This window comes from Capronia coronata (genome assembly GCF_000585585.1).
Source record: "Capronia coronata CBS 617.96 chromosome Unknown acBCG-supercont1.5, whole genome shotgun sequence".
NCBI classification, from domain to species: Eukaryota; Fungi; Ascomycota; class Eurotiomycetes; order Chaetothyriales; family Herpotrichiellaceae; genus Capronia; species Capronia coronata.
In genome coordinates, this window is record NW_006912897.1 from 2,455,265 (window position 1) to 2,483,111 (window position 27,847).

Genomic DNA, 27,847 nt, shown 5'->3' on the forward strand with positions numbered 1-27,847 from the left:
GCGGTAGTGACTGGTTCAGTTCCTAGGGCCTCACTCGCCCCTTGTCCCTCGATCTCACGAAGTCTCCCTGCACCCCAGTCGTCGTCGGAACAGACATCCCCGTGGAAAACACTCTTGCCAGCATGACAATCTGCGTCAACACCCACATGGACACATCTGGCAAATGCAGGTCTAAATTCCCCTGCTCCCCGCGCCGGGTGTAATGCTCAGCATAAGGTTCACTTCTTCAAGACGCGCAAGGCCACCCGACTGATTGTTTCCTTTTCTGCCATATGATACACTGGCGTCTCGGCGTATTTTCATATCGCTCTATTGTCTGGTTACTCTCGTTTGTGATACTGTTCTTCCGCTTTCCACATCAAGGGTTGGAAGTCGGGATTGAGATAGTTGGCAGGGCTTTGCGTGGAACTGGACACAGTCTAGTCAGTCAAAGAACATGGGAAAGTACAAGGCCACCAGATGAAAGTGTGCACCAACACGTACCTGCCGAATGACACCGGATCCAAAGGAAGACTCTCATGACGTTGGTTGTTGTAGATATGACACATCTCATTGTATCTGATTTGAGGCTCCGTACTCCTGCGGGGTGTGGTTCCGGGTCCGCAAGGACCAGCTCCTGGGGTGTTCGGAGGTGGTGATTGCGGAGAAATGCTAGAGCGTGACACCTGCGAATGTGATGGAGTCATCGGGGATTGATGCACCGGATATGGGAGTGAGTGTGTTCTGACCGGCAAGGTAGGTTGCTGCTGAGGTACGCTTTGAGAGACCGGTGGAAAATAAGATTGCTGTCCAAGGCTGGAATTTGTGAACGACGATGGTTGAGGATGCCGATACTGCAGTTGGGAGGAATTAGTCGACGGTTCGACTTGTGGCCCACCTTGACTCTGGGTCGGCATGTTGGGAAACATTGTGAAGTACAGTTCCATCGCGTCGGCATCGCCCCGGAAGAGCTCATTGCTCAGTGGAGCGATATATTGAGGCGCCTCGGCTTGGAGGAAGACCTGGATGGGGTTGTCGTCTTTGTAGATGATGTCGTAATGACCTGGACGATAGATCAGGCGGATTGCAGGCCAATTCTGGGAGTTGAGGACAAATTGATGCGGAGTCACCTCGTTCCCGGTGCTCCTGTCCAGATACGAGACTTCCAACGCAATATACGCCGGAGCAATGACTGCATCGGTCAAGGCTTGTAGGCCAATATGGTCGATCTCTTGGTTTGCTGGATCAATTCTCGTCAGGCAATATTGGGCGACAGGCACTTCGAGAAAAGCTTCGTAGCGTTCGGACTGAACTTGCATGAAAGAGCTTGTCATCATCTTGAAGTGGTACACGATCGAGTCGGATTTGGGTGCATCATTCATGATCTCGAGGAGAACATGGTCGCTTTTGTCGCCTCGTTCTGCTGCGGCTTTGATGGCGGCGAAAAGCTCCCACGTGTAGTCAAACATGTCGATGATGATATCGTAGTCGACACCGACTGCCCGCATTGTTTGTTCAAAACTCTGCAGGCGGACCAATTCCTGATCGATCAGGCCAATGTCCCCAGATTGGAGGAGAATCTCGAAGTAGCCAAAGACAGCGCCTGCACGGATGTACTATCAGCCGCCGTCAAGGAAGAATTTCGGACAAAGTGCCTCGTACCTCGCCATCCACATTGTCCATCTCCCTTTATCGGTCGATATGCAGTGTGAGTTACAGCAAGTGCCTTGGGACTGTTAGCAAAAATGTATTCTCCAAGGACGGAAGCATACCGTAGTCTTGACGACATAAGTCTCATCCGCCTGGGCATACTCCGTTACAAGCTCGGACAAAGGCTTCTTGTCTCCGATTAATGGTCCCTACGATGTATTTAGCAGTGCATATATGTCCTATCACGGAGAGCCATACCGGAAGGTCTGCTTGATATTGGTCAGACAGTTGCTGAAATCGTTCCATTTCATCCGCATCGGGGGTTGCCATGGTGGAGGCTGCGTGGTTGGTGGCGGGCGGGGTGAAGTAGCCGTAACTTTGAGAGCAGAAGCTGCTGACTTTCTGACTTGGAAGGTAATCGTAAGGAGGAGGATAGTGCGGTTGGCTTTGCGGGTTCCAGCGGTAGTGAAGTTGCTGGGGTGGATAGGGACCGTAAGGACTGTAAAGGGGAGGTGAATATGGCCCAAATGTCATCTCCTGATGCTGAATCAATGAAGCACGGAGAATGTGGGTATCCACGATCCGGTGACGTCGGCACGCTAATTGGGAACTTCAGAGAGTCCTTGGAAAGCTCGTAGATAGACCCAACGCATGCGTGTAGACGAAGGATGAGAATGTCAGTCTGATAGAGTCATTTCTGGACGTTGTCTACAAGTTTGGCAACGCTTCCTTTTGTCGAATGATATTGCAAGTTGACCAGAAGTAGAAGCGAGGTGGAAGGGATGATTATCACGTGCGGCAGATGGACGTTCAACCACGCAGAGGCTGCTGAAGGGAAGATCTGCGAGGATGGTAGCTGGTGCAAAAATGCAAAAATCGTAAAAGCTTGTGGTCAGAGTGAGAAACGGAGAGGTTTAAACGAGGGCGTTATTCAAGGTCGGCGGCAATGCGATAGGGCTCGTTCAACCCTGGTCTCGGGCTCGTGGATGGCGGACACTCTGACAGCGGTGGATGCGGCTTGAGCGACCAGAAGATGATCTGTCAAGGGAGCAAAGATAGCTTCATTCGAAGCCAATCGGTTAGAGCTGCTGGCATGGCATTGGGTAGAGGGGCCTGGACGATCGCCGAACGTGGAGATGGAGAAGAGCAGACAGCTGAATCGAGGGTGGGAGATTGGTTTGAAAGTGTAGAAAGTAAGACTCGAGGTTGATTGAAGCTTTTATGAATGGAGGATGGGAAACAGGGCCACGCCGTGATACGGCGATGACTCCTGTTGGCAGGTCAGAACTGAATACCTCTGTAGACGAGGCGGAGATGGAGATGGATGGAGATGATGGGAATTGATCAATTGAGAGAAGAATATGGAGGGACATTTGTTGGAGGTGGAGACTGCGCTGCTCAAACTGCGGGCGGCGGGCGGCAGGCGCAGGCTGGATGCAGTGCAGTGGGTGAAGAGCCTAGGGCCCTTAGGCCTTAGGCCTAATAAGGGCTAAGGGCCTGAGAGCCGGACTGTCTGACAGCCTGACAGCCCCAAAGGCCCAACTCGAACCGACCCCCTTCGTATTAATGTCAAACACGGTATAACCCGCGAGTTCAATCCTTTTATCTGCGACTTCCTGCTATACAGAGTAGACAGCCTTCATCTACTACACTGTAGCTATCCAGCTGGCATGTTCTCTGTATCTGTTTTCTTTCCCTACTTCCTCTCATTATCCCCCTCCGCCTCTCCCTCTCTCTCCTCCCTCTTCCCCCCTCGACGGGTCATGTCGTGAGCATTTTCTCATCTCGAACCTCGTCTACAGTTGCCGCCATGCCGCCGACCCCAGTCACCCTGTCAAAGGTGTCCCGGCATTGATGTGCGGACTATTGCCTGCCGCATGTCGCTTGTGGTTCAGGGTCTTAATGCCGGGGAACAGAAAGTACACATCCATCCATCCAATCAACAAGCAGCCGCCTGCGATCGTGAGTCGAGATAAAAATCCCCCACTCTGCTGTGCAACCTCATAGTGCTTGTCGACATGCTGTGTAAAGCAGGAGACAACATCGGCCGATCCACAAATCATATGCATTCAGCTCGGACTTGTGCCTGTCCAGTTCAGCTTGGGAACGACCGCGCTCGCTTGACACCGGGTAAGAGGCAGAACATGCACCATGATGGACTGTGTCACAAGAGAGTGCCATCGAGCCTAAAGGAACGCCTTCAGACTGGCCACCTCGGTTGGTGCCAGGAAGCGCCTTCCAGGCATGCCGGAACATGCCTTTTTCACCACGGTGGAACAACTCTAGTCTGATTCTTTCGATGAGCTGAATGAATGATACTGGCCGACCCCCTGCCTCGTTTCCGCTGCCCTGGTCCTCGTTCAGACATTGTCCATTCCTCCTCCAACTAACTCATCCTAAGCTTCCGCATCCCTGCAACTGTTGGCCAGCGAGCTCCTGATCACACGCATGCCAGAGCTCGGTACCAAGGCGGTCCATCCCAGTCATCAGTGGAATTCACTGGCTGCCCGGCTCTCTCTGAGGCAAGGGGTTAGGCTGAGCAATGCTTGCTTGCATCAGAAGCCCCATCCGGTGTCAGACCATTTTTTGAGTATTTGTTGACCTAGAATTTAGTATATTCATCAGGTTCCACATATATTCGGAGTCAAGATGACGGTTACGGCTGGGGATTTTCCACCGCCGTCGACATCAGCAGTCCTGACCAGCATGCAAACACCCCACAATTGATTTGCCTGGTTTAAGTGACTCTTCGGGGTGGCTGTTCGATCAATGACCTACATTGGCAGACTAGTACCGTACGCTATCGCCAACAAAGCCACGTCGCTTGCCAGTATCCCTCTGCCGTTGGTGGAGAAGAGAACCCCTCCAAAGCCCGTGAGTGCGCCATCAGGAGCCCCTATCGCAAGAGGATGGAAAGGTTTACCGGAGATCTCGATCTACCTCACAGGGACCTGGAACGAGGGGGCACAAGCCCATCTTGCCCGGTTGCGTCGCCTACGAGACGGAGGAAATCCCACTGCCATGAGAAGGCACTGCCCGCCTTTGTGTGTCGATCACGCCTCTCAACGAGCTGGCCTACCAGGCTATAGTGCTGGGGAACGCACGTCCGGAAGATGCTGCCAGACTTCGCAAGTAGGAACAGATATCATGTTTAAGATACCGGCGGCATCGGCCAGCCAATCGCCTCACGGTGATTCCTTAGACAACGCCAGCGCAGACATGCAATCGTTGAGCTGTTGCGGTCATTGCGCCAGGGGGGCGAGATTGATGCTTCGGACGCAGGGCTGTGAGGGAGAGATCCACGAAAACATGCGGGACAATCGCCATCGACCAACAAACTGTCCAGGTCCATGGAGGAGACAGCACTAGTTTCGCTATGCTAACCCTTTGTCAACGTGCCTAGTATCGACAACGGTCTCGCCCCGATCCTCAGTCATAGCGTTGGTTCCCCGGGTCCCAATGCACCTGGAACGTCCTGCATGGCCAAGCAGATGCCGGATGCCTTTGATCATCATCTCAATCATTGCTTCTTCCGGCCACCTCGTCCTTTGCCTTGGGTCGGAATCCTAGTATGCCACCCAACCATCGGTAATCCTGTCGGGCGTTGCTGTCAGGACTTGACATAATAATGTATCCAGGGTCGATTGAATTGGCCAGCGTCGTCCTATCATAAGCTGTAGACGAGGGCGTGCGTTGCACCAGAGCGATTGCCTGTCTCGTGCAGAGCCGTGGAGACCAGAAGCGAGCCATTGTGGCAGCAGAGTCCAATCTCTTTCCACACGCATGCCCTATTGACCGCCTTTCAAGCAGTTCAAGTGATAAGGGCCTTGCCGCCCGCTCGACCACCACGGCCGGGCCCCCTGCGGCCCAAACCGCGGCTTGGGATGGCATTCCCCGTCTCAAAGCCCAGGGGGAAGTTCAGCACCCCGGTAAAAGCCCCTCCGCCTTGAGTATCATCAAGCTTGAATCCCTCGCCATCGTTCAGCACGGCTGACCACAGGTTTTCCACTGCGCTTGCCCAGTCGCGGACCCGCGAAAGATGATCTGTGCCATCCGCTGTCGGCTCGACCACGACCGTGCCATTTTCTTGGTTGATCTTCGCATTGAGCTTCTTGTCCACGATCAAGACCCCCAGTATGTCTCGGACCTCACTCACCGGAATCTTGATGTGCTTGGAGATGAATTGGAGCGTGAAGCGACTGTAGGGGGCAATAAGCTTGGAGACGGCCTTGGTGCGCATGTTGCGGCTGACTTCGTCAATATTTTCGGCGATGAACGAATCGGCGAGAAGGTCCTGGTTTTCTTTTAATATTGTTTCGTATTGGTGGATATCATCGCGCTGATACGCATCCACGAGATCCGTCATGGCAGAAATGCGAGGGTCATTTCGGTAAGGTTTCGTTTCTTGCGAGTCGAACGGGTTGATGGTCGACTTCATCAGCATGGTCGTGAGCACGAGATATTTCAGCACTTGAATTCGTTGCATCGAGCCAGCTTCGTCGTAGTTCTTGAAGGATTCAAAGAAGTCGCTCTGGGCCTCCTTCCAGTTCTCCTCGCTCATGTGCATCTTGCCGCCGCATTCGCGGATAATGCCTTGGACTTTGGGATGGGGCACCGCCGACCGGACAGTCAACGCCTTCTGGTAGAGACTCTTGAGACGCTTGTTGTTCTTCATCTCGGCGTGCATCTGGATTTCGAGCGCATACGCCTCTAGCGAATACGTCCCTTTCCCGGGGTCGTCGGTCCCATCTTCCTTCTGGCACGCCTGATGGATTTCCCGGACTTTATTCGTGAGTTGTGTATAGTCCTTCTTATCCAGATACAGCTTGGCCAACTTCAGATTTGTCTTCAGTGCCAGTCGTTCGTTGTTGGTGCTCTGGAACGTCTGCAGGGTCAACGAGTAGAACTCCTCCATGCACTTGTACGCCGTCTGCTCCGTGGCGACCTTCTCGATGTAGTCGAGCATGTTGTTGATCGACTTTTCCGAGTAGTTCCTCGTCACGGCGGACTTAACGTACGTGAGGAGCTCCTTGTAGTGCTTGACGGCGTCATCGTAGCGGCCCAACGCGAACTCGAGCTTGATAGCCTGCTTGAGTCCCTTGAAGCCCCAGTCGCCCTTTTCCAGTTCGAGTTCGGGAACTCCGAGAAACTCTTGCACCGCCTCTTCTGGGTTGTCTGCTTTCAGTTGTTTCGCGTTGTAGTATTTGTTCTCGATGTCCACGTCGCCGCTCTCCGCTTCGTCGTCATCTTCGTATTCAAAGTCGTATCTATACCGGCGGGACTCAGATTAGCGAAAGGTTCTTCTATGTCTGCTCGGGGGACTGGCTTACTGCTCCTGGTCGGAGTCTTGCATGAAATCATCATCGTCGGACATGTTGGCTGTGGGTTCTTATTAGAGATGGAGGTATTCAAGGATGATGGGCCGGGAATGGCAGCCCCCGCGTCAAGGAGTATGTTATCAGAACAGCAGAATGGCCGATTGATTTTGCAGAGAATATGAGAGTCGCTTGCTGAACGAGCAAAGAAGTAATCTAGACGTCTATCGAAGTTGGATGAGCGATGAGTTGCTGTGGGGTGGCATTCGCAGCTGAGGGTCAGTTGCAGGCAGCAAGGGCAGGTCACCAACGGTGCGGAGAGGATGGACTAGGGAGGCCAGCAGTAGTACTATATTATTTGGTGCAGTGGTACGTTAGGCACTCAGCCTCGTGCCAAACCAGACGCCAGCCTAAATAAACTGCGGAGTTCAGGTTAAGTTCTCCCGCTCCCAACAATTTTACCACCTTGTTGTCGCCAGTCGTCTATTCTGTCAACGCCGTACTACACACCCTGCCCCGGCGGGTTTATCTACTTGCTTAGCGACTTCTATACGGCTCTGCAGCATCATTACGTTTTTGTCTCAGATCTTCCTAGTCTATCACAATTCTGAGACGTCAAGATGGGTGGTGATCTCAATCTCAAGAAATCATGGCACCCGTCGCTCATGACCAACCAGAAAAAGGTGTGGGAGGAGGAAAAGAAAGCACTGGAGGAGCGCAAAAAGATCGAACAGATCAGGAAGGAGAGGGCAGAGGAAAGACAAATCCAAGAACTTGAAGAGTTGCAGGAGGCCGCAGGTGGACGAAAACGACAGGCTCGCGTTGATTGGATGTACTCGGGTCCGTCTGATGGTCAAGCCGGTACCACCGAGGAAATGGAAGGCTATTTGCTAGGGAAGAGACGGATAGACGGGCTTTTGAAAGGCAACGAGTCCCAGAAGCTGGAGAAAACGGCCAAGGAGGATTCCTTCATGGCTGTGCAGCATGCGAATAACGCGAGGGACATTTCGGCCAAGATACGAGAGGATCCGCTGCTCGCCATCAAGAAGCAGGAACAGGCGGCTTACGAGGCAATGATGAACGATCCCGTCAAGAGAAGAATGTTATTGAAGGCAGCGGGAAAAGAAGAGCCTGAGGCGGACCGGGAGCGAGACCGCAAACGCAGGAAGCACCATCATCACCACCACCACCATCACCGACATCGAGACGATCGTGATGGCGATATCGACAGACGCGAGAAGTCTCGTTCTTATCGTGAAGACGATGAAGATCGCAATGGCCGAAGCCGCCACCGTCGGCGCACATCATATACACCCTCGCCGTCTCGATCACGCTCACCATCGCGTGCTAGGTCGCCTCCTCGACGTTCTGTCAGATCTAGATCGCGCTCTCCTTACCGACGTCGCCGGTCATATACGCCAGAAGATAAATCAAGGCCGCGGTCACGGTCGCGCTCGACTTCACCTCCTCGACGCAACGGAGACAACGACCGGGTGCGGAAGGCTCAGAGTTGGCACTCCTCTAGGCCGGAGCGGCGGCATTCTCGAAGTCCTCGTCGTGATCAGAAGGATGCAGGTGCAGAGGAGGCAGCCAGAGCGGCAAGGTTGGCAGCGATGCAGCAGGACGCCTCGGAGCTTGATAGGCAACGAGAACAGAGGCTGGCGGAGATCGCAGAGCGGGAGAAGGCTGAGAGGGAACGGGATGCTGCTGCTCGAGCGCGCAATGCGAAATATGGTGGCCGTGCCAATTTTGTCAGCAACTTCCACAAGAAGGCTGGTGACATGACTCTCAGTCAACGCATGGGCAGGACTGGCGTTTCGGTGGCCCAGGGCGATGACGGTGATTGATCGTGGTGCAACGATGGGATAGCTATACTGATTGCGAGAGAGCTACGGCCCACAAGCATTACGTCCATGGATACATACAAGCTGAACCTGTCCTGTTCAACCTACTGTACACTGTACTGGCACCCTCAGCCTTCCCTGGCGGTAACCACTGGATAGTCATGTGATCCCGCCGCTCCCTTATCAGCGCCAAGAATCTCTTATCAGCCTCGATACGATGCTCGTAGTAGAAAGTGGAAATCGACATTCAAATTCTCCACCATCGCATCTGTATCTGGATGTTTCCTTCCACCTTCATGGTTGAGATTGCGGCAGATCACAATCTGTTTGTCATGGATTGATGGTACGAGGTGCAGGATGTTGCACCGCCTGACAACGATAAAGATGAGAGACCTTCAGGCAAATTCCTGCCCTTTGTGCTCATCTGCTTGCTTTCTATCTCCATCTCCATTCCTTGTGACAGCATTCCGCTCCTGTTCCACGTCAATCTCTTATCATGCCCTGTGCCACACCGCCATCAAGTGCTACTAATCTTCCGCCTTAGATACTGATCTTGTTTGTTGCGGTGCGCTCTCCTGGTCTCTCTATGTGTCCTTGACTTCACCATTCGCGAGCTTCTCCCTTCAGGACATGGCGAGAGAACCCTCGCGGATAATATCTATTGGCGGATGTTCATATCGTCTTTCACCTGACGTGAAAGGCGCCCTCCTACCAGATACGCTGGTGCAGAAGCTCTCCCGGTTTGATGAAGATTTTATCCCAACCACCGTAGTAGAATGGATGGGATCTCAGTTCAGCCCCAGAGATCTTGAAGTGACCTGCCAGAGGTTCAGCAAGACAGACGATGTGTGGTCGGACCACTTCCTATCATGTAAGTCATTCCACTCCATACGTCTGGCTTAATCTTATGGAGGGATTCTTGCACAGTGATCATTCTTCAACAACCTGCTGGAGTTCAGGAGAAACCCAAAAGCAAGCGCATCTTGTCAGTAGACAGGTCGAAAGCTGGGTTGTCGGAAGGGCCTCATTTCGTCTCGAGAGCAACCGGCCACGTCTTTCGGGCCCTGAAATTGTTGCCCGACACGCACGAGGCTTTTGTGGGTGCTGTGCGTCGCAAATCATGCTCGGGCTCCATGTTCTGCGAGCTTTCAGTGAGACCAGCGGCTATGTGAGCTGAGAAAGTGAGCTGACAGTTGAGCAGCTCGAATATGGCGTACCAGTTCCTTCTCGATTGCATTTCGAACAAGACAGAAGGCCTTTGGCTGGGCTGAGGTTTGCTGTCAAGGATACTATTGCCGTAAAAGGTACGAGAACTGGATATGGCAGTCAAGCCTGGCGGGACAGTCATCCTGCTGAGAAGACCACCGCTCCTTGCATTGAACTGCTCCTCGACGCGGGCGCCGTCTTGGTGGGTAAGCTAAAGACAACGGAGTTTGCTGAGGGTCTTGACCCTTGTGAGTGGATTGACAGCGTCTGCCCGTACAATCCGCGAGGGGATGGCCAACAAAAGCCATCTTCTTCTAGCACTGGTAGTGCCGTGGCTGCTGCCGCATATGACTGGCTGGATTTCACGGTCGGCACAGACACTGGTGGCTCAATCCGCCATCCAGCCGGTGTGAACGGAGTCTACGGGCAGAGACCTTCGCATGGCCTCATCAGCGTTGAGGGCGTCCTAGGCGCTACCGATCTGTTCAACACGGTGGGCATCTTTGCACGACAGGTGGAACTATTTGCGCGCATCGGGTCACTCCTTGTCAGCCCCACAGAACCACCAGTCGCTATTCCAGCGGAACGCAATTACAACCTGCTCTACCCGACCCGGGCAGCTCAAACTGTGAATCCCGACCCGCATCATGGCGGCCAGCATCGTTGGTTTCCACATCCGTCAATCGACCTGGCTTTCTGGACTGAAGCCGAGAAGCAAATCGAGTCGATCGTCAGGAAGCTCGAAGCCAAACTCGATTGCGAAAGGATACCCTTCAACCTCAATGAGCTTTGGAGGGCCACTCCACCGATAGGCCAACCTCGGTCACTGGATGAGGCAGCTGGCCACATCTATTCAACCATCACAACCGCGTCCGCAGTACATGGAGGTCTGGACGAGTTCATCCATGACTACTCAACAGCCAACAATGGACGCCCTCCAAACATCTCCGAGCTCGTCAGCCGTCGACTCGAGTACGGTCGGAGTGTGTCAGCTGAGACAATATCTACTGCCCTGGAAGCCATGCAAGCCTTCAGAACGTGGACGGACACGACACTTTTTGGATCCTACGATCAGAATGCAACCACTTTGTTGATATTTCCTCAATCTTGTGGACGTCCGGAATATCGAGATCATGTCCCTGACCGGGTTAGCCTCTTCAACGATACATTCAGCATCTACTCTTTTGGTTACCTGGTAGGATGTCCCGACTATACGATACCGGTGGCCGAAATTCCTTACTTGTCGAAGGTTACAGGTGAGGTCGAACATCTCCCGGTATCCATTAGTCTGATCGGGCGACCGGGCTCTGACAAGGAACTCTTCGATGTGATGTTACACTTGCGCAAAACTGGTGTGATCTCAGATGTTGCAGCAGGGCAGCGGCTGTTTTCTGATACTGGCAACGGTGACTTCCGTCTGAAAACATAGCGGACATGCACCTCTCGAGTGTTTGTTGCTCCTGGTCTTCAACGCCCCTAGTTTCGACATTTTCGGCGGCGTAGCTGATAGACTTCTTGACAACCGTGTTCCTGATCTCCGAATCATATCTACATTTACAGGATTGCAGACCTTGAAAAGTGAGAGGACATGGGATAACCTGAATCTCAGCAGGTGTCTCCGTTGGAACCTCTTTCTCTTCCAGACCTTTTCTAGTGGTTCGTCCAAGCCTGTCACCGACGATTGGATGGGAGAAAAGAAGCGGAAAAGGAGACCTTGAGATCTGTCCAATCAGACAATACGTTTCAACGGGAAACGTCATGACTCGAGCCTACGAAGGTGTCAGTCAGGATACGCCTGCACATGATACTAACGGCCTGAGAGCTGTTGTACCATCCAGAAGCTACACTGGGCGACATGGGCAAAGGTAAGGTTTGGGTTAGTTGAGTGCCAAAGTCCATCAAGACCCAACTCTACCATGTCACCCTTGTCACCGCTCCAGAATAAAGAAGTTCTTTCTCCTCACGTTTGACAGCATGAAGAGATCTACTTCTTCCTCGCGCGAACAATGCGGGATACAGCTGACGGAGAACAGAGGCTTCCAGACAGTGGGCGAAGCATGGCTTCCGAAGCAGACAGGAAAGTCGATGTTGTGACAGCGCCGCCTGTCCATCATGGAGCCGACGATATGGAGATCGGTAAAGCGGTTTCGAATGATGGCACCGACGTGAATACAGACCCGGAGTTTGAAGGCCTGACTCTATACGAAAAGAAAGCGTTGCTTGTCAACCGAGAGTTGGATGAGCAAGGCATGGGACGATACCAATGGACGGTCTTCTTTCTCTGCAGTTTCGGCTACTTGCTCGATCTGACATGGGCTCAAGCTTTCGGGCTGGTGGTGACACCTATGCAGAACGAATTCGGGTTTGGTGATACCGAGTTGGGCAACATCTTTACCTCTTTCTCTGCCGGCCTTACAGCCGGTGCGTTTGTCTGGGGCATCCTCGTTGATGTCATCGGCCGGTCCGCGGCCTTCAACTACACAGTCTTGATCTCCAGTATATTCGGAATTTGTCTCGGAGCACCGAACTCATATAACGCGGTAATTGTGTTGACAGCCTTTGTTGGAATTGGAATTGGTGGCAATGTAAGTCAAGTCTACTCTCCTGCTCTGAAGACGTCCTGTCCATATTGTATGGTCGCACACCACACTACAATCTCTGAACCTGGACGCATGAGCCACGGAATCCACGACGTAAAAAGCATGTTGTGCAGAAAGTGGACAGGGTATAGCAGGCAGGCCCGTTGTTGAGAGTGGCCCCTTACTTCCCCTGACCTACCTACTATCGGCCATAGAACCATGAAATTATTCAGCGTCTCCAATACCATGCTACGGTTTGTTCGATGGGCTGCTAATATCTATGCCGTCAATACTCCAGATCCCAATCGACACGACAATATGCTTGGAATGCCTACCGCAGAACCGCCGCTGGCTACTGCCGACTCTCTCAGTCTTCCAGCCCATCGGCGTGGTTCTATGCAGCGGGATAGCATACGGCTTCATCCCCAACTACTCGTGCGCACCCGACCTGGTGTCCTGCAACCGACCTGACGCGGGCACACCGTGCTGCACCAAAGCCGACAACTGGGGTTGGCGGTACTTGATGTTCACCATCGGGGCGATCACCGTCGCCGTCTTCGTGCTCCGCTTCGTGGTCTTCCGCTTCAAGGAATCGCCGAAATACCTGCTGTACCGAGGTCAGGACGAAAAGGCGATCGAGGTCCTCCAGCACATTGCCCACTACAACAAGCGCGAATGCCATCTGACACTTGAGACGTTCGCCGCTCTGACTTCCGACTCCTCGTCCGCAAGCACCAGCGGCTCGGGATCGCACGACGCGATCCTGGGGTCTGGCTCGAACCAGAAGAACCTACCGCTGCGGCAACGGCTGAAGCTCGAACTATCGCGCTTCAAGGTCCTGTTCTCCAGCTCCTCCATGACCCGTCTCGTGGTCCTGGTCTGGATCATCTACGCCTTCGACTACTGGGGCTTCACGATCGCGGGCTCGTTCCTGCCGACCATTCTCGCCCGCAAAGGACGCGACCTCGGGCTCGGCCTGCGCGAGACATACCGCTCCTACGTGTATATTTACCTCTTCGGCATTCCCGGCGTCCTGGCCGGCACACTGATCTACTCGCGCCGCCGGCTGGCGCTGTTGCTCTCGTCGGCGCTGTTTGGCGCCTGTCTGTTCGTCTTCACCGCCGTCAGCGACGAGCCGAGCTACATCGGCGTCAACGGCCTGGTGTACTTCTTCCAGAGTATGTTCAACGCCGTGCTGTATGGCTGGACTCCCGAGGCGTTTCCGGCCCCTGTGCGCGGCTCCGCGTGTGGAATCAGCAGTTTCTTTGGGAGAGTGTTTAGCATCATCGCGCCGATTGCGGCGTCGCGGGTCTTTGCTCATAGTCTGAACGGCGTTCTGTATCTCGCGGGCGCCAGTGTTTGGATCTGCACGCTCGCCGTGCTGTTCTTGCCGGCGCAGTATTTGGGAACTCAGAGTTATTAGACAGAGACAAGACGTGGAAGAAGGCAGCTGAGATGTTCTGCAGTGAAGCCAGACTGGTACAAGACCGCCATATCGATACACCGGCATCGTCCGGGGAGAGAGTACAAGGAGGATAACTTGCGCAGAAGAGATCCGTCTTATATAACTGAAGAACAAATTTATCGACTTAAACCTCTAGCTTGATAGTTGATGATTGAATCTTCTATGAGCACCTTGAGTATGCTTGCCAGCTTACACGTTTACACGGATAGTCTGCATCATGTCCGGTTTCCGCGATGCCCATAAGACCTCTGCCAACCAAGCATACTCCTGCGTGATGGCCGTCGACACAAAGACTCACGCTGGCGATCTCATGGTACAAGAACACAAAAACCCAAGAAGCTACATCTTGTTCAAATCGAGCGGTGGGTAGGTCTTCTCGGCAAAGACACAAGTCATCACGAGCTTCTGCAACTTTGGTCTCTACTTACCATCGAGGCTGAGGTTCGTGGATGGGAGGAGAAAGGCGATACGAGCTTTCGTTGAGATATGCGAGAGTCAGAAGACGGAGAGAGTTCTGTTGTGGCGTATTGTTTCATCAGACATTACTTCCGACGACCTACCTTATGCTGACCTGACCCAACAGTGTACAAGGAGCTGAGGACGTACGCCTTTGAAAGCCGTTCAAGCACAGTTGTAAGGCCAATGCATCACAGAAGTACAACTTTTTTTCGACTCCAGTTCGAGGTTTGGAATGCATGTCCCAGCTCGTACCAGCTACAGTGGCATGAGAAGCGGTGTGGGTGGTGAAGAGGTTTGCCTTGGTCGCCGCGAGGAGATCTGGAGCAGACTCGAAGCTCTATGCTCTATGATAATCTGCCCGACACTGGATGATTAGTACGGGTCAAGAGATGCTGGTCGCGGTTGTGACGACCCGGAGAATTGCGGTCAGCTGAAGTGTGTCATGGCCAAGGGCCGCTTGCTTCTCAAAGCGTGTGGCAGTGGGTGAGTGCAGTCTGAGTGGCAGTGAACAATTCAATCGAACAGATGTGCACGTGGGAAGCTGACTCCGGGAGATGCTGACTGGCTGAAAAGAGTGCACCGAGTCGTTGGGCGGTGACATGGGTGCCTTTTCGCTGTTCAGGAGCTCTCCAGGCTTGAGAGCATATGATAGTATGCCTCACTTCAAGACACCGCTGCAAGAACGATTCCGCATAGGTGTCCCAACAGAAACACCTGTTCCTGAAGAGCGAAGCTTTCTGCATGGAGCCCAGCATGTGCCGTCGTGTCAGGCCCTGACAGTGGGGAAATTGAAGGCAGAGACGCAGTTGAACGAGGCATTATTGAGGATGGAGAGCTGCAGTGACTCCCAAAGGTTGGATTCGAATCTGGTCCAGCCATTGTCACGCAAGCAGGCAGAGCAGGGTGCTCCCGATTTTCACTTGCATTGGTCTCCAGCGCTGACTTCTCGTGTGCTGTTCAGGAAACGCTCCCTCAACATCTTGCTAGACTGATCTCGGTGGTGGTCGCGTGCGAGGAGAGGTAGAGGTCGCGAACGAGAGGGCTGACAAGAAGATGAAATGGATGTCCTTTGCCACCTGACCGACCGACCTGGCAGGAGAGAGAGGGAGAGAGAGAGGGATAATACGCAGTAGTACGGCGTGCCGAGTAGGAGAACTAGAGGTGGTTGATGTGTTGAAAGTACCCGATTTGTGTCTGCTGAAATGTCTTTCCTCAGCGACTGGGAGATAGCGTAGTGTCTGACGCAGGAACATATCGAGTAGGTACGTAGGTAGTCTATGCTCTGGATGTTGGAGTAATAATGTGATATCCATAGGTAGATTTAATGCATGGGATAATACATTGAAGCAGTTCGAGGTTGCTGAGGAGGGGGATAAGGGGAGGAGGCGGAGTACGTACCTTGGTGGCACTGGCTGCAAATTGTCAAAGCGCCTATCTCTCCCCCTCAAGCTGCGCACATCTGTCCTGCCCCAGGCTTAGGAGGCCTAGGGCCTAGGGGCTAGAGAGCCTTAGAACCTTAGAGCCTACTCGTCTTGGGTTTCTGGACTGGTTGCTCCGGTGCTGCGCCAACCTGAAACTCGAAGAAACCTGAATCTGCCGCGTGCATGCGACTCTCTGGCAGCAGCGCTACGTAGTGTACCTTTAGGTACTATTGCCGGTGTTGCGGTACTAGTAGTCAGTATCATCATAGCAGGCGGCCGGGCTTCAGGTCGACCAAACTGGACCAAGCAATCAGTCAACAAACCCCTTCACCACCTGCACTCTACCTCTAGGTGCCTATTCCATCACTTCCTCGACACTCCCTGCCCCAAGTAATCAAATCTATCATTCCAGTCCATCACAACCCCAATCCTCGCAATAATAGTCTAATCATCGCGTCGATTGCCAGCACTTGGACAGAGATATCCCAGGGAGGTACCTACCATAGTATCTACTACGTACGTCGCTCTGCGTGTCCCTGTATCACTGAGCGTCGGGCCCGCCCCCCGTGGCAGTACAGCGTCCAAAGCCACACCCACACCCAACACCCACACCCACACCACACTAAACCACCTGCTACCGCTACTACTACGTACAACTACGGCCCCGAAAAGGTGCCTTTTCCTGCCAATCCTCTCTCAACCTCATTTATACCATCCTGTCTCAAACACACTCTCCTACATAATTCATCCTTTGCGCCTGCCATCCGCTTCATCCTAAATCCAATCATTCCTGCGAAGGCCGCTCTCAGCGTCTTCACGAATCTTATCCCTCTATCCTTCCTTCTTCCTATCTGACATCGTCCGCCGCAGCCGACATGGCTGAGATTCGTCGCAAGCTTGTCATTGTCGGAGATGGTGCCTGCGGAAAGACTTGTTTGTTGATGTGAGTGTCATACTATCAACCACCATCACATTGCAAGGCCCGTTGCTGATATCTGCTCTCTACATCCAGCGTCTTTTCCAAGGGCACGTTTCCTGAGGTACGCGGCCATCCTGACTTCCCCTGCCAACATAACAAATCAACCCCCGCCGCCCCTATAACACCCTCTGCAACGTATGAGAGTGAAATCTCCGGTGCACAGTACTAAACCTCCATCTCAATAGGTCTACGTCCCGACCGTCTTCGAAAACTACGTTGCCGATGTCGAAGTCGATGGAAAACACGTTGAACTCGCCCTATGGGATACGGCTGGTCAGGAAGATTACGACCGTCTCCGACCTCTATCATACCCCGACTCGCACGTCATCCTGATCTGTTTCGCCATTGACTCTCCCGATTCACTTGACAACGTCCAGGAGAAGGTACATTACATAACCGTCGCGGTGCTTGAGGTATTGACCGAGCTGACACGACCTCTCACCATAGTGGATTTCCGAAGTTCTACACTTCTGCCAAGGTCTTCCCATCATCCTCGTCGGATGCAAATGCGATCTGCGACACGACCCTAAGACCATTGAAGAGCTGGCAAAGACATCGCAAAAGCCCGTCACACCCGAGCAGGTTCGTTGTCCTCATTTACATCTTCTGCATCTGTCCCCTGGCCATAAGACTGACATTGGGTTTTCTAGGGTGAGGAGGTCCGCAAGAAGATCGGTGCCTACAAGTATCTCGAATGCTCGGCCAAGACCGGCGAGGGCGTCCGTGAAGTGTTTGAGTCGGCCACCCGTGCCGCCCTGTTGACTCGCAAGAGCGGCAAGAGCAAGAAATGCTTGATTTTGTAGATCAAGCACCTGCTTCTCTTGTAGCAGACATATGGTCCAAACACGTTCCCGACTTTTATACCAGGATATCGCCGGACGGGGCGCGATATCAACGAGAGAACCGCAATCTTCCTTGCCCTTGCTGCGACGCAGGTCCGGTTCGGTGGCTTGATCGTGCTAGGCTTTGGCACTGATACATTAGTTTTGTTTCCTTATCGAGCGAAGGATGGGTTGATGGTTGACGCAATGCAAGAATTGCACAGAAGCTAAGGATGGGCAAGCTCGGATGGTACTACAAGCATGACGGCGTTTTCTACAGTTGAGACCTGTTTCGAGTCGTCATCGAAATAGGAAATCCCGTCACGGCGTTTCACCTCAGGCTTTGGGCTTCAAGTTCTCGATGGTCATCAGTGTGTCTTTCCCTTCTCCTGTCTAGACCAATCTCAGGCTTCAACCATGGAAGGCATGTGCTGCGCTACTTCTCCTCGGAGAACATCATGCACTACTATATCGTGGGGGTCCCTCTTTAAGAGAGTCCTGCGCTTCCGGTGTGCCGTGTTTTGCAGACTCGTAATTTCCTTTCATCTTTCTTTCTCCTGTTGAGATGGGTGACGTTCTCGGTTTTGTATCCCAAAACACGTCGTCTGGGTCTCGGACTCGGACTCGGACAGCAACCGATGTTGCCCAGGACTTTGAGGCATTCGCTGTAATAGATCTGGCATTTCTTCCAGGCGACATCGCGTCCTTGACGGCTGTTACGTGGCATTCAGTTGGGTGTTTCACTCAGGCAGCGCGTGCGTTGTGGCTGAGGCGCCCAGAGGAGTCGATGAATACCACGTGATATGCACCGCCTCGCCAATGAGGTAACGTCATGCATGTACTGCCACACTGCCACAGCTGTCACTCTGTTAGCGAGTTCCAACTTGAATGACAACCAACTGCTCCGCGGGCGGACATTTTCCCCGGCATACTATCGCAATAATATACCCTGTTGGGCTTCTCGCGCGGACTTTCAAACGTAAAGCTTTCCATGAACACTTGAGCAATTGACTTGGGCTCGGTGTCCCGAGATGATTGTCTTAATCGACGAGCACCGGGAAGGCCATTGCCGCCGTGACCATGTCCTCCTACAATAGCCATTCCTCTCGCATCGTACCGGCGCACGTCTCCTACCTTGCGATCTATAATCCGTCGCTCGGTTCCACTGACGAGACTGTGGGCGACCAGATCGTGTTCTATCACTCGGCAAAACTAGAGGCCGAACATGAGCGACGCAGCAAGCAGAGAGTCTCGAGCAGCAAGTCACAACATGGCACACCGGGAAAGGAACAAGAGCAACCAGATGCTGCTCCAGAAACCCATCAAGAGTCGGAGCAATATGAACGCCAACGGCAGGTCGGGCTTGCGCAGGGCATGGTGGATTTTGTAAAGTAGGTAGGCAGCCCGTCTGATCTTGGTTGTGTAACTGTTGGCTCTGCAGTCAAGAGCCAGACCATGGCCAATGTATACAAGTGATCTGACGCGCAATGTCGTTTCTAGGACCTTTTCCAACGGAGCGCCTCTCGAGTCTATCGAAACGGAAAAGAGTCGAGTCGTCCTGAAAGAGCTCGAGCCTCAATGGTGGATACTCGCTTCCATCAGTCTCACGCGTATGCCTGCGACCGTCACCAACAGCTCCCCAGCCACGAGAAAGGCTTCCAATATAGGGAAAGACTATCAAAGTGCCGGCCCTGCCTCAGCAGAAGACGTGGAGTACTCGTCGCGGGAGGTTGCACCGGCTCATCTGCTTCTTGCCCAGCTGATGCAAGCGTACCGTGGGTTTCTGCTGCATCATGCTTCCTGTCTGGCGGAACTGTGGAAGCGACATGAAAACAATCGGGATTTCTTCTGCAGTATACTGAACCGCTATTGGAGCCGGTTTGTTCGGGACTGGGATGTCCTGCTTCACGGCAATCCCGCAGCAGCGATGTACGACGCGGTCAAGCTCGCCGGGGGCGGAGAATTAGGCATCGGCGTAGGTGAGGAAGAATGGGGGAGTGGCGAGAGAGAAGTATTGGAGGGCTTTGCAGGTAGGACCGAAGGCCTTCTCGATCTGATTGTGGGAAGATACGGTGATGCGCCCCTGGGTCCTATCGACGCGAAGCAGAGCAAAGATGTGGATGCGACGACAGTCTCTGGGCGTCTACAGTCCGAGCCTTGGCTGGGCAATGGGGACGATCCACGGGCACAAGATGGGATCATCTTCTCCGGCATGGGTGCCGTTTCGAGACGCTCGCTCATCACACTGTCCCAGTGGATGGAGGACATCTATGTCCACGGAGATGCCGCTTACGGTGTGGGGGAGAATCCTGCCTCGCGGCCCCGACATCGCAGAAACAGAAGGAGGGCTGCTGCTCAGCAAAGATCCGACAGTACTTCTCCGGTATCCGCCAGTCGCACCCGGCAGCAACACCACGAGGAGGTCTCCTCAAGAGGCAAGCCATCCAAAGGACGAGCGCCCGACTTGCGCCGCAAAGCAATGGAGAACAATGCAATCCCGCCGGGTATTCCAGCGCCACTGGTCAGCGCGGTCGAACAGTCTCTAGATGCTGCAACGATGAAAGCAAGTTGGACCGAGCAACGTGATACTGACAATAGCGAGGAATTGGACGACGCGGAGCATAGCCAGAAGCCACATGGTTCCTCTTCACTGTTCGGCAGGGACAAGATGCTCAAATATCTCAGCCTTGGGTATGGATCTAGCTGGACATTGAACCCAAAAGGGTTTGCTGCAGAAAGGACGCCAGTGAGTTCAGACGTTAGAGACACTGAGCCCTCCGAGACCAAGCCTCAGCCTGAGGACTCATCGACCGAGGAACCACTCCAGGCACTGGATCCTACACCCGAAGTGAGTGATGAAGAAGGAAAGCCTTTTGTTCAGCGGCTCGAACAATCCATCGGGAAATTCTTGATTGGCCTCTCCGGCGACCTCGAGAATACTGAATTCGATACTGAGCCTGAGGACGAACCAGCAGACCGAGACACAAAACTCGGGAAGAATGTCTCAAGGTCGTCTTCACCACCGCCGCAAAGTACCCCAAACCGCATCTTCCTTCGGACTTTGTTGATTGAGATGTCCTCATCACGCTTCTCCCATTTATCGGCTGCGGCGAGTCTATCCTCGCAAGCCGAGAACCGCCGGGCTGACGAGAACGATGGTTCCCCTCAAGTCAAAACCAGTGCTGCAGCTTCTGTGGATGGCTCGAAGCCTAACATTACTCATGAAAAAGTGCAAGTTGCTGTATACGTCCATCAACCATTTATTTTCGTGTTCCTGTTCCGGTTGCATACATCCAACCTCTCGATGCCTGAATTTTACCGATCTATCCATCATACTCTTGGGCCGCTCCAGAAGAGTCTCATGCGGAGTACAGATCCAGAGAGGTGGAGAGAGCGGGTTATGGAGACACTTGAGCCTGGACTGAATGCTTCAGCTGAGGTGGAGAACACTACAAGAGCCACGACCGGCAGCAAAGACACACTAGAAGTCTTCGACCTTGTCTATGATCCTGACAAGATGACTATCCGAACTTCCATCCCCAACATACCTCTGCCTGGCAGCCTGGCAGCCGAAGGACTTCACCGAACATCACGGCAAGTGCAACCTGTCACAGTCTCCGGCTCTTGGTATACGCTCGGAATTCCTATCGGAACTTCGTCTCCTGCCGGAGCCACGAGTCCGTCGAGCCCCGTCGCGCTGGTCAAAAGCAACTGGACCAGGGTGGAAGCGTTGAACGTGCATACCCACATCCTGAACATCTGGGCTGGCACCCGGTATAGAGGGGCCGGCATCAGCCTGAGCCGGTCTGGAGCCGGCGAGCTTGAGAGAACAGTGAAAACCGCTCGGGGTTGGTGGGTGGTATGGATGAAAGTGCTCGCCTCCTCGGACGGTGAGCCTGAAGTGATCCAGAGCAGATCCAACCCATCGTCCGCGAAAGAAGCAATCCTGGTAAGAAGATCTCCACAGGAGCGGGTGGCAAGCAGTAGAGATCCGTCTGGCGCACGCTTCGATGCGCGGGCCCTAAGTTCAACGGGGAAATGGCTCCTCCGTGACCAGCCACGTACTCGAGAGGTCAGTGGTTCTGGCTCAGGTACCGGCTCGAGCCCGACAAATGCAAAGGGGGTGAATGAAGGAGTGGGCGTGGATGCAAGGAAATGGGTGGAGAGTCTAGTCAAGCTGAGTATGTGATGCAGGGACTATGAACGCCTGACGAGCCTGGATTTTGTATCAATTTGTCCATAGACCGTCCTCGGGTGATAGGAAGGATTCACCCGGTTGTGTTTGTTTCGCTTCATTCCACGCTCAGACGAGGTCAGTTACGTTTGGTGTGTTTACTTCTCGGCAAGCCCGCCGCCAGAAGGCATGGACATCCGCTGGATGCTGGCCATCAGTGAACTCATTGACATACCACCGGTCTCAGTTCCAGCGGCTCCTTGGACCAAGGTTACGATCGACGACTCCTTCGTGTGCCATCTCATCTCGTGCTACTTGACCTGGTTCCAATTTTATGACCACAATTTCGAGGAGAATCTGTTCTGATGCCATGAAGGCGAAAGCCAAGGACCTGCGGTCAACCTACTGCTCCCCTTTTTTGGTCAATGTGGTCTTGGGCATGGGATGTGTACATTGACAGGAGGTTGCGCCGCTCAATGCGTGACCTCAAACCCTTGCCATTCCTCCAATTTTTCTCTGACCTGGGCTTCATACGTCTCTATGCCTTCCGGGTAGGTCAAAACCTGGGCTTTCTGCCCCGGAATGGTCGCCTTGTTCCACCAGCTGTCTGTCAAGGGGAACAGTGTACGCTCATTCATGGTATCAATCATAGCGATCCAGTCGTCCTCGGCAGCACTCTTTGCCTCAATCCTTGTGGCCCCTTCTTTCTCGAGTTTTTCGATGGCCGAGACGACCCAGTCGCACTGGAGTTCGATCAGAGTTGGGCCGTTGGAAAGAGCAGTCGGCGCTTTGCATGTGTCAGTGAATCCAACAAGTGTAGAGTGAAGTTTCCTCACCGTGAGGAGAGTACACCATGAAAGCGTTGGGAAATCCATGCATGGTCATCCCAAGATAAGTGCGAATGCCCGACTTCCAGATTTCGGCTATATCTTGGCCATGGCGGTTCTTCAGTCCCATCTGCGTCAACCTTTGCGTGGTCAATGGACGTGCAGTGCAGAAGAAATGAGACGGTTTGATGACACTTACGAGCCGGAAAAGGAGTCGAAGCCGGTTGCCAGCACCACTATATCGAGATCAATCTGTTTGTCTCCCACCACGATGCCGGTCGCGTTGAAACACCTCAAGGGTTCATCATTCAAGTTCACGACATGAACGTTGGGCTGATCAATCACCTCGTAGTAGTCTTGCTCAAGTGGACTTCGCTTGGTGCCGAAGAAGAACGGGGGCTCTTGAGGGGCCATCAGCTTCCTCTTGCTGTCGTCCTTGATGCGTGCGCCGACCTTGCGGGCCCAAAAGTCATAGACGAGCCTGTTGGCCTCCTTGCTCAGCACGACATCGTTGTAATTGAGTGCAAGGTAGTTGAAGGCGCCCCGTTGCCAGATGTTCTCGAACCACTCTTCTCGTTCTGTAGGCGCGGCGTCGAGGACACCCATAGGCATCCCCAGGACAGGAAAGCCGGCCGGGCTTTTCCTGCCTTGCCGGAAGAGCGTGTCAAAGTAACTCTTCCAGCCTTTCTGCTCGGCGCCACTAAGCTTGTGTTGTGCCATTGGGAGACAATAACTCGGTCTTCTCATGAACACGGTCAGCTCACTGGCTTGCTTGCCGAGCTCTTGAGTGACCTGAACGCCTGTGGCACCGGCCCCAATGATGCCTACTCTCTTGCCTTGAACGCTGACATCGCGCGGCCAAGCCCCGGTGTGGTGCACCACGCCCTTGAAGGTGTCGAGCCCCGGGAAACCTGGTACGTATCGACGGTGGAGTGAACCGGTACATAAGATCATGTACTTGGCCTTGGCCACCTGTCCGTCCCTGGTCTCCACGGTCCAACCGTCCGAAGACCATTGGGCCGACGTGACATGCGAGTTGAAACGAACGTCCTTCCTCAGGCCGAGTACTTTGTCGAGGTGGGCGAAATAAGCTCGGATCTCATTGTGGTCGGGAAATCTTTCCGAAAAGTCCCAATCCCTGTATGCTTCAGGTATGTTCAGCTGGTAGTATGGCCACTCGGAATCGACGCGAGCACCGGGATATCTTTCCAGCAACGGGGTTAGCCATCCATCAATCATCATTGAAAGCCAGAAGAGACTCAGAGACGAGGGGATTTGCCAACCTGTTCCAATGCCAGACACCGCCAAAATCCCCCCCGGATTCGAAGACTTTGACTGTGAGACCAAGCTTGCGGAGTCGGTATAAGGCGGAAATTCCACTGAAGCCAGCTCCCACGACCAGCACATCGTACTGTGCGATGTCCCTCATCTCTGAATGCGCGTCCGGGATGTTGACCAGAGAATGAGGCGTGCTTTTGGCCGTGGTAACTCCTGCTTTATATGTTCCTTCATGGGGACCATCCTTGATGAGCCAGACTAGCGTTGTGCTGCCTTGGGTGAATCCATGACAATCAGCAGAACTGTCGCCCTGTACTGAGCTCAGCAGAACTTGGAAGTGCTATCAATGGATTCATCTGGCTTGTCCCGACTCCCCGTACCTTGAGGAGCTCTTAAGCGCCGCGATAGTCATTCAATTGACTGGATGTTGGTCCAACGCAGAGCCGTCATGATGCCTTCCTTGCCTCAACCATTGTTTCTACATTTTGTGGAGACGCTTCGAAGCCCACTTTGGATTCTATATCGAGCGATAGAAAATCTGAATTCCACTTCTAGAAAAGCGACGTCAAGATCGATACGAAGGGAGGATGACCCAGGGCAAAGGCACGGCGCGGTTATCGGATCTCTATAGGGGTGAGTGGCACCGTACCAGTCTGATATGCCTTGACGCCATCTCCGTGCCACTTAGAGTGTGTTCTGGAGCAAGCTGACACGGGCACACCATCCCCAGACTTTCTTCTGTGGTACAGCGTGTCATGGCCGGCGCGTAATGTCTTACAGAGTACAGGGTCTGAGGCGTGAAGGTATCATTGACATATCACACGGCCATTGTCATTGAGATGGCGCCACCAGCACCGATCAACTTTGCAGAGCGCGGTACTGGCACCCGTGAAGTCCCCGTCCTGTAGTGAACAACCCGAAGTCCGGCTGGCCCCATCGATAAAGGAGACAAGATATAGACGCGTTTATCAATATGATAATCGCGCAGCGGCGCTTATCGTTGCAACATTGGTAGAGTGGGTCCTTGCATACGCGTATCATGGACGTTGATCTCGCCTCCTCGAATCTCTTGCTCAATCCGGAGTATAGGATTTGTCATACGCGCATATCTATCTGATCGATTTGTGTGTCACAGAGAAGCTGAAGCGCGTAGGGGACCTCCTAAAATCCGACGCTACGAATTCTACCTCGCTCCGACGTGCTGACAAACTCTCGATCTCGGATAGAACCTGATAAACATCCTGCATCTGGATCGAGGGAACTGACTTCTAGTCTTTGTGCAGAGAATGCACCAGTCGACAGAATAACACCGTCAGAGCCTACTTCGTCTTGCCAACAAATCACGCCAATCAGCTTGTGCAAGCAGACCAACATATATAGGAAGTGAGAAACAGCAACCAACGAAAGCATGTCCGATTATCCGCCCTGGGTATGGAATACGCCCGAGCACGCGGGCTTCCGTGCGACTCGGAAATACTACAGCGCCGCAGAAGGTCCCATTGACCCAACGAAAGTCAAGCTCCCATCGCCATTCGTGGTCGTGGTCGTTGGAGGGAGTAAAGGCATTGGTGCAGGCATCGCAAAAGCTTACGCCCAGGCAGGCGCATCCGCGATAGTTGTAACATCGCGCAAAGCAGCCGATCTCCATGCCGTTGCGGCAGAGCTTGCACGCGTCCAGCCGGAGACAAAAGTCGTACAACATGCGGTCGATGTCACCAGTGAAGCGCAGGTTCGCGAGCTGAGTGCCATGGTTGAGAGCACATTCGGGCGACTCGATGTGCTCGTCGCCAATGCCGGTGTCGCCCCGGGGCTGATACCCGATGACACTCTACCCGTTAATGAGGTCCAATCCAACGGGACCAAACGCAAGGCTTACAGATTCCGCCCCACGGTTGCGGCCGAAAACGTCGCAGACTTCACACGGGTCGTCAACACCAACTTTGTGGGCTCCTTGATCGTGGCCACTAGTTTCCTTCCGCTCCTCCAGAAGACGCGCGACGGACCACAGACGCTGATCTTCTCTTCGAGCGGCTCCTCGCTAGATACGAGCAGTCAGCTGGCGCCGGCCTCGTACAATATTAGCAAAATGGCCGTCAACCGGCTGGCGGAACACATCCATGAAGACCACTTTGAGAAAGATGGCGTGGTGGCCATCGCCCTGCACCCGGGCTGCATTCAGACTCCGATAAGTGTGGATTATCCACCGTTGTGGGACAACAGTACGTGGTCCCCCTTGTTTATACTCTGTACGACGTGTTGAAGAAAGCTGCTGATCCAATTTGGTGTTCGCAGTATTGACAGACGATATCAGTCTTCCTGGTGGAGTCTGTGTCTGGTTGACGGCTGAGAAGCGCGGATGGCTGTCGGGTCGGTATTACTGCGCGAACTGGGACGTGGATGAGCTGTTGAGTCGGAAGAACGAAATCGTGGAAAGGGACTTGTTCAAGATGCGATTGGTGTTGTAGACTGGGAATTTGCCAGTGCAAGGCACGAAGGCAACGACACACGACGTATATGAGCGCGTTCAAGATACTACTAGTGGTAGTATCTTGATACTGTGGCCGTCTTGCTGCCCTTCTACTATACCGCGTGTCGAATGCCAACGTGGCCCGATGATAACTTCCTGTAACTTGTTGCCTCCCCGCCAAGTGGCCAGGGATGAGGAGTACCAGTAGTACAACCACTCTGTGGAAGTGTCTTCGACACGTAAAAGGGGGGTGTGTGTGTTTATATGACAATCTCAGCCTTGTGCCTATACTAAGTCTAGCACGTGATGCAGAGCCTTGTAGAATTGCTGTGGGGCTGGAATGGCCCAATCAGATAAGACACAGCTGTGGCAACCGTCGGAGCAGAGAGCCGTCATGTGCACTGTCTCTCCGTATAAGGGTTATTTGTAAACTTGTAAACTCCTCAACCGATATGGCAAACCCTCAGACTACCTCGACGATAGTTCAGGTATATATCTTCGAGTCATCTGGAATACAATGCGGATTGTCTCTTGCCGCATAGCGGTGAATACCGGCAACCCTGCACCGAGTCCTTCCCGACAGGTCGCCATTGCCATTGTTAAACGCCTCTGAACTGCAATTCACAACCTGGACCTCCGGTTCTCAACTTCTCAGGTCGCCAATGCACGATGGAGTCTCGGTCAACTAGTCGCCATCACCGGGCTGGCTATACTCGTGGTAGACAAGGCTGTCTGACTTGCCGACGGCGGCGTAAGAGATGCGATGAGCAACACCCTTTCTGCCGTGGGTGTACTCGCAATCATCTCCAGTGCATTTGGCCAAATCAAACCGACTCAGATGGGTCTCACCCTGGAGTGCGCCAACTATCGGATTCAGATCGTATCCTCACATCCCAGGAAGCTTCCCCAGCCCCTGACGCTGAGGACGTCCCGCCAATTCCAGCGCATGGCTCTTGGAACAGCCCGCCAGACGTCCCGGAGATACAGTCGTTGAATAGCTCTTTGCCGGAACAAGGGCTTTCCATCCAGTGGCACGCCGAGTCCAAGTCTTTTCTCAGCACGGAACGTGCTTCGCTACAAAGTCCGACTTCTCGCCTCATGTTACAACACTACCTTCATGTGACATCGACTGAGCTTGCTGCAAAGCCCCTGAGAAGCAATCCTTTCTTGACGCATGTTATACCAATTGCATGCTGCGATGATCTGCTGATGCACGCTGTGCTAGCCTTGAGCGGCAGCCACATTAGCTTCCAGAACGCCGGCTCCCCCAATGTTCGATTGCAAACTCAGCTACATTATTCTTTCGTCATCAGCAGTTTACGTAACGAATTCGGTGCTCTGTCGTCTTTGTATGGCGCTAGAAGCTTGCGACTTTTGCTGGTC

The 27,847-nt window shown here is 53.4% G+C and overlaps 9 protein-coding genes across 9 annotated transcripts; 6 read left to right on the plus strand and 3 right to left on the minus strand.

Moving 5' to 3' along the window:
- Nucleotides 1–320: 320 nt before the first annotated feature.
- A1O1_06564 (uncharacterized protein) lies at nucleotides 321–1,959 on the minus strand (the record flags this gene model as incomplete). Its single annotated transcript, XM_007727442.1, has 5 exons — nucleotides 321–408; nucleotides 484–1,582; nucleotides 1,642–1,705; nucleotides 1,752–1,838; nucleotides 1,888–1,959. 5 exons carry the CDS (start codon nucleotides 1,957–1,959, stop codon nucleotides 321–323), a joined length of 1,410 nt encoding a protein of 469 aa, XP_007725632.1.
- A 3,481-nt stretch (nucleotides 1,960–5,440) lies between these two features.
- A1O1_06565 (COP9 signalosome complex subunit 2) lies at nucleotides 5,441–7,003 on the minus strand (the record flags this gene model as incomplete). Its single annotated transcript, XM_007727443.1, has 2 exons — nucleotides 5,441–6,896; nucleotides 6,960–7,003. 2 exons carry the CDS (start codon nucleotides 7,001–7,003, stop codon nucleotides 5,441–5,443), a joined length of 1,500 nt encoding a protein of 499 aa, XP_007725633.1.
- Nucleotides 7,004–7,564: 561 nt separating this feature from the next.
- Nucleotides 7,565–8,791, plus strand: A1O1_06566 (uncharacterized protein; the record flags this gene model as incomplete). The annotated part of the gene is made up of 1 exon (XM_007727444.1): nucleotides 7,565–8,791. One exon carries the CDS (start codon nucleotides 7,565–7,567, stop codon nucleotides 8,789–8,791), a length of 1,227 nt encoding a protein of 408 aa, XP_007725634.1.
- Nucleotides 8,792–9,418: 627 nt separating this feature from the next.
- On the plus strand, nucleotides 9,419–11,423 carry A1O1_06567 (uncharacterized protein; the record flags this gene model as incomplete). The annotated part of the gene is made up of 3 exons (XM_007727445.1): nucleotides 9,419–9,659; nucleotides 9,716–9,939; nucleotides 9,990–11,423. The coding sequence occupies 3 exons, from the start codon at nucleotides 9,419–9,421 to the stop codon at nucleotides 11,421–11,423; spliced, it is 1,899 nt and encodes a 632-aa protein (XP_007725635.1).
- Nucleotides 11,424–12,051: 628 nt separating this feature from the next.
- Nucleotides 12,052–13,996, plus strand: A1O1_06568 (uncharacterized protein; the record flags this gene model as incomplete). The annotated part of the gene is made up of 2 exons (XM_007727446.1): nucleotides 12,052–12,579; nucleotides 12,872–13,996. The coding sequence occupies 2 exons, from the start codon at nucleotides 12,052–12,054 to the stop codon at nucleotides 13,994–13,996; spliced, it is 1,653 nt and encodes a 550-aa protein (XP_007725636.1).
- A 2,797-nt stretch (nucleotides 13,997–16,793) lies between these two features.
- A1O1_06569 (GTP-binding protein rhoA) lies at nucleotides 16,794–17,700 on the plus strand (the record flags this gene model as incomplete). Its single annotated transcript, XM_007727447.1, has 5 exons — nucleotides 16,794–16,861; nucleotides 16,931–16,958; nucleotides 17,083–17,280; nucleotides 17,345–17,479; nucleotides 17,548–17,700. 5 exons carry the CDS (start codon nucleotides 16,794–16,796, stop codon nucleotides 17,698–17,700), a joined length of 582 nt encoding a protein of 193 aa, XP_007725637.1.
- A 1,098-nt stretch (nucleotides 17,701–18,798) lies between these two features.
- Nucleotides 18,799–21,907, plus strand: A1O1_06570 (uncharacterized protein; the record flags this gene model as incomplete). Its single annotated transcript, XM_007727448.1, has 2 exons — nucleotides 18,799–19,109; nucleotides 19,219–21,907. The coding sequence occupies 2 exons, from the start codon at nucleotides 18,799–18,801 to the stop codon at nucleotides 21,905–21,907; spliced, it is 3,000 nt and encodes a 999-aa protein (XP_007725638.1).
- Nucleotides 21,908–22,365: 458 nt separating this feature from the next.
- Nucleotides 22,366–24,148, minus strand: A1O1_06571 (uncharacterized protein; the record flags this gene model as incomplete). The annotated part of the gene is made up of 4 exons (XM_007727449.1): nucleotides 22,366–22,679; nucleotides 22,729–22,859; nucleotides 22,919–23,923; nucleotides 24,003–24,148. 4 exons carry the CDS (start codon nucleotides 24,146–24,148, stop codon nucleotides 22,366–22,368), a joined length of 1,596 nt encoding a protein of 531 aa, XP_007725639.1.
- A 1,257-nt stretch (nucleotides 24,149–25,405) lies between these two features.
- A1O1_06572 (uncharacterized protein) lies at nucleotides 25,406–26,462 on the plus strand (the record flags this gene model as incomplete). Its single annotated transcript, XM_007727450.1, has 2 exons — nucleotides 25,406–26,216; nucleotides 26,290–26,462. 2 exons carry the CDS (start codon nucleotides 25,406–25,408, stop codon nucleotides 26,460–26,462), a joined length of 984 nt encoding a protein of 327 aa, XP_007725640.1.
- Nucleotides 26,463–27,847: the final 1,385 nt, after the last annotated feature.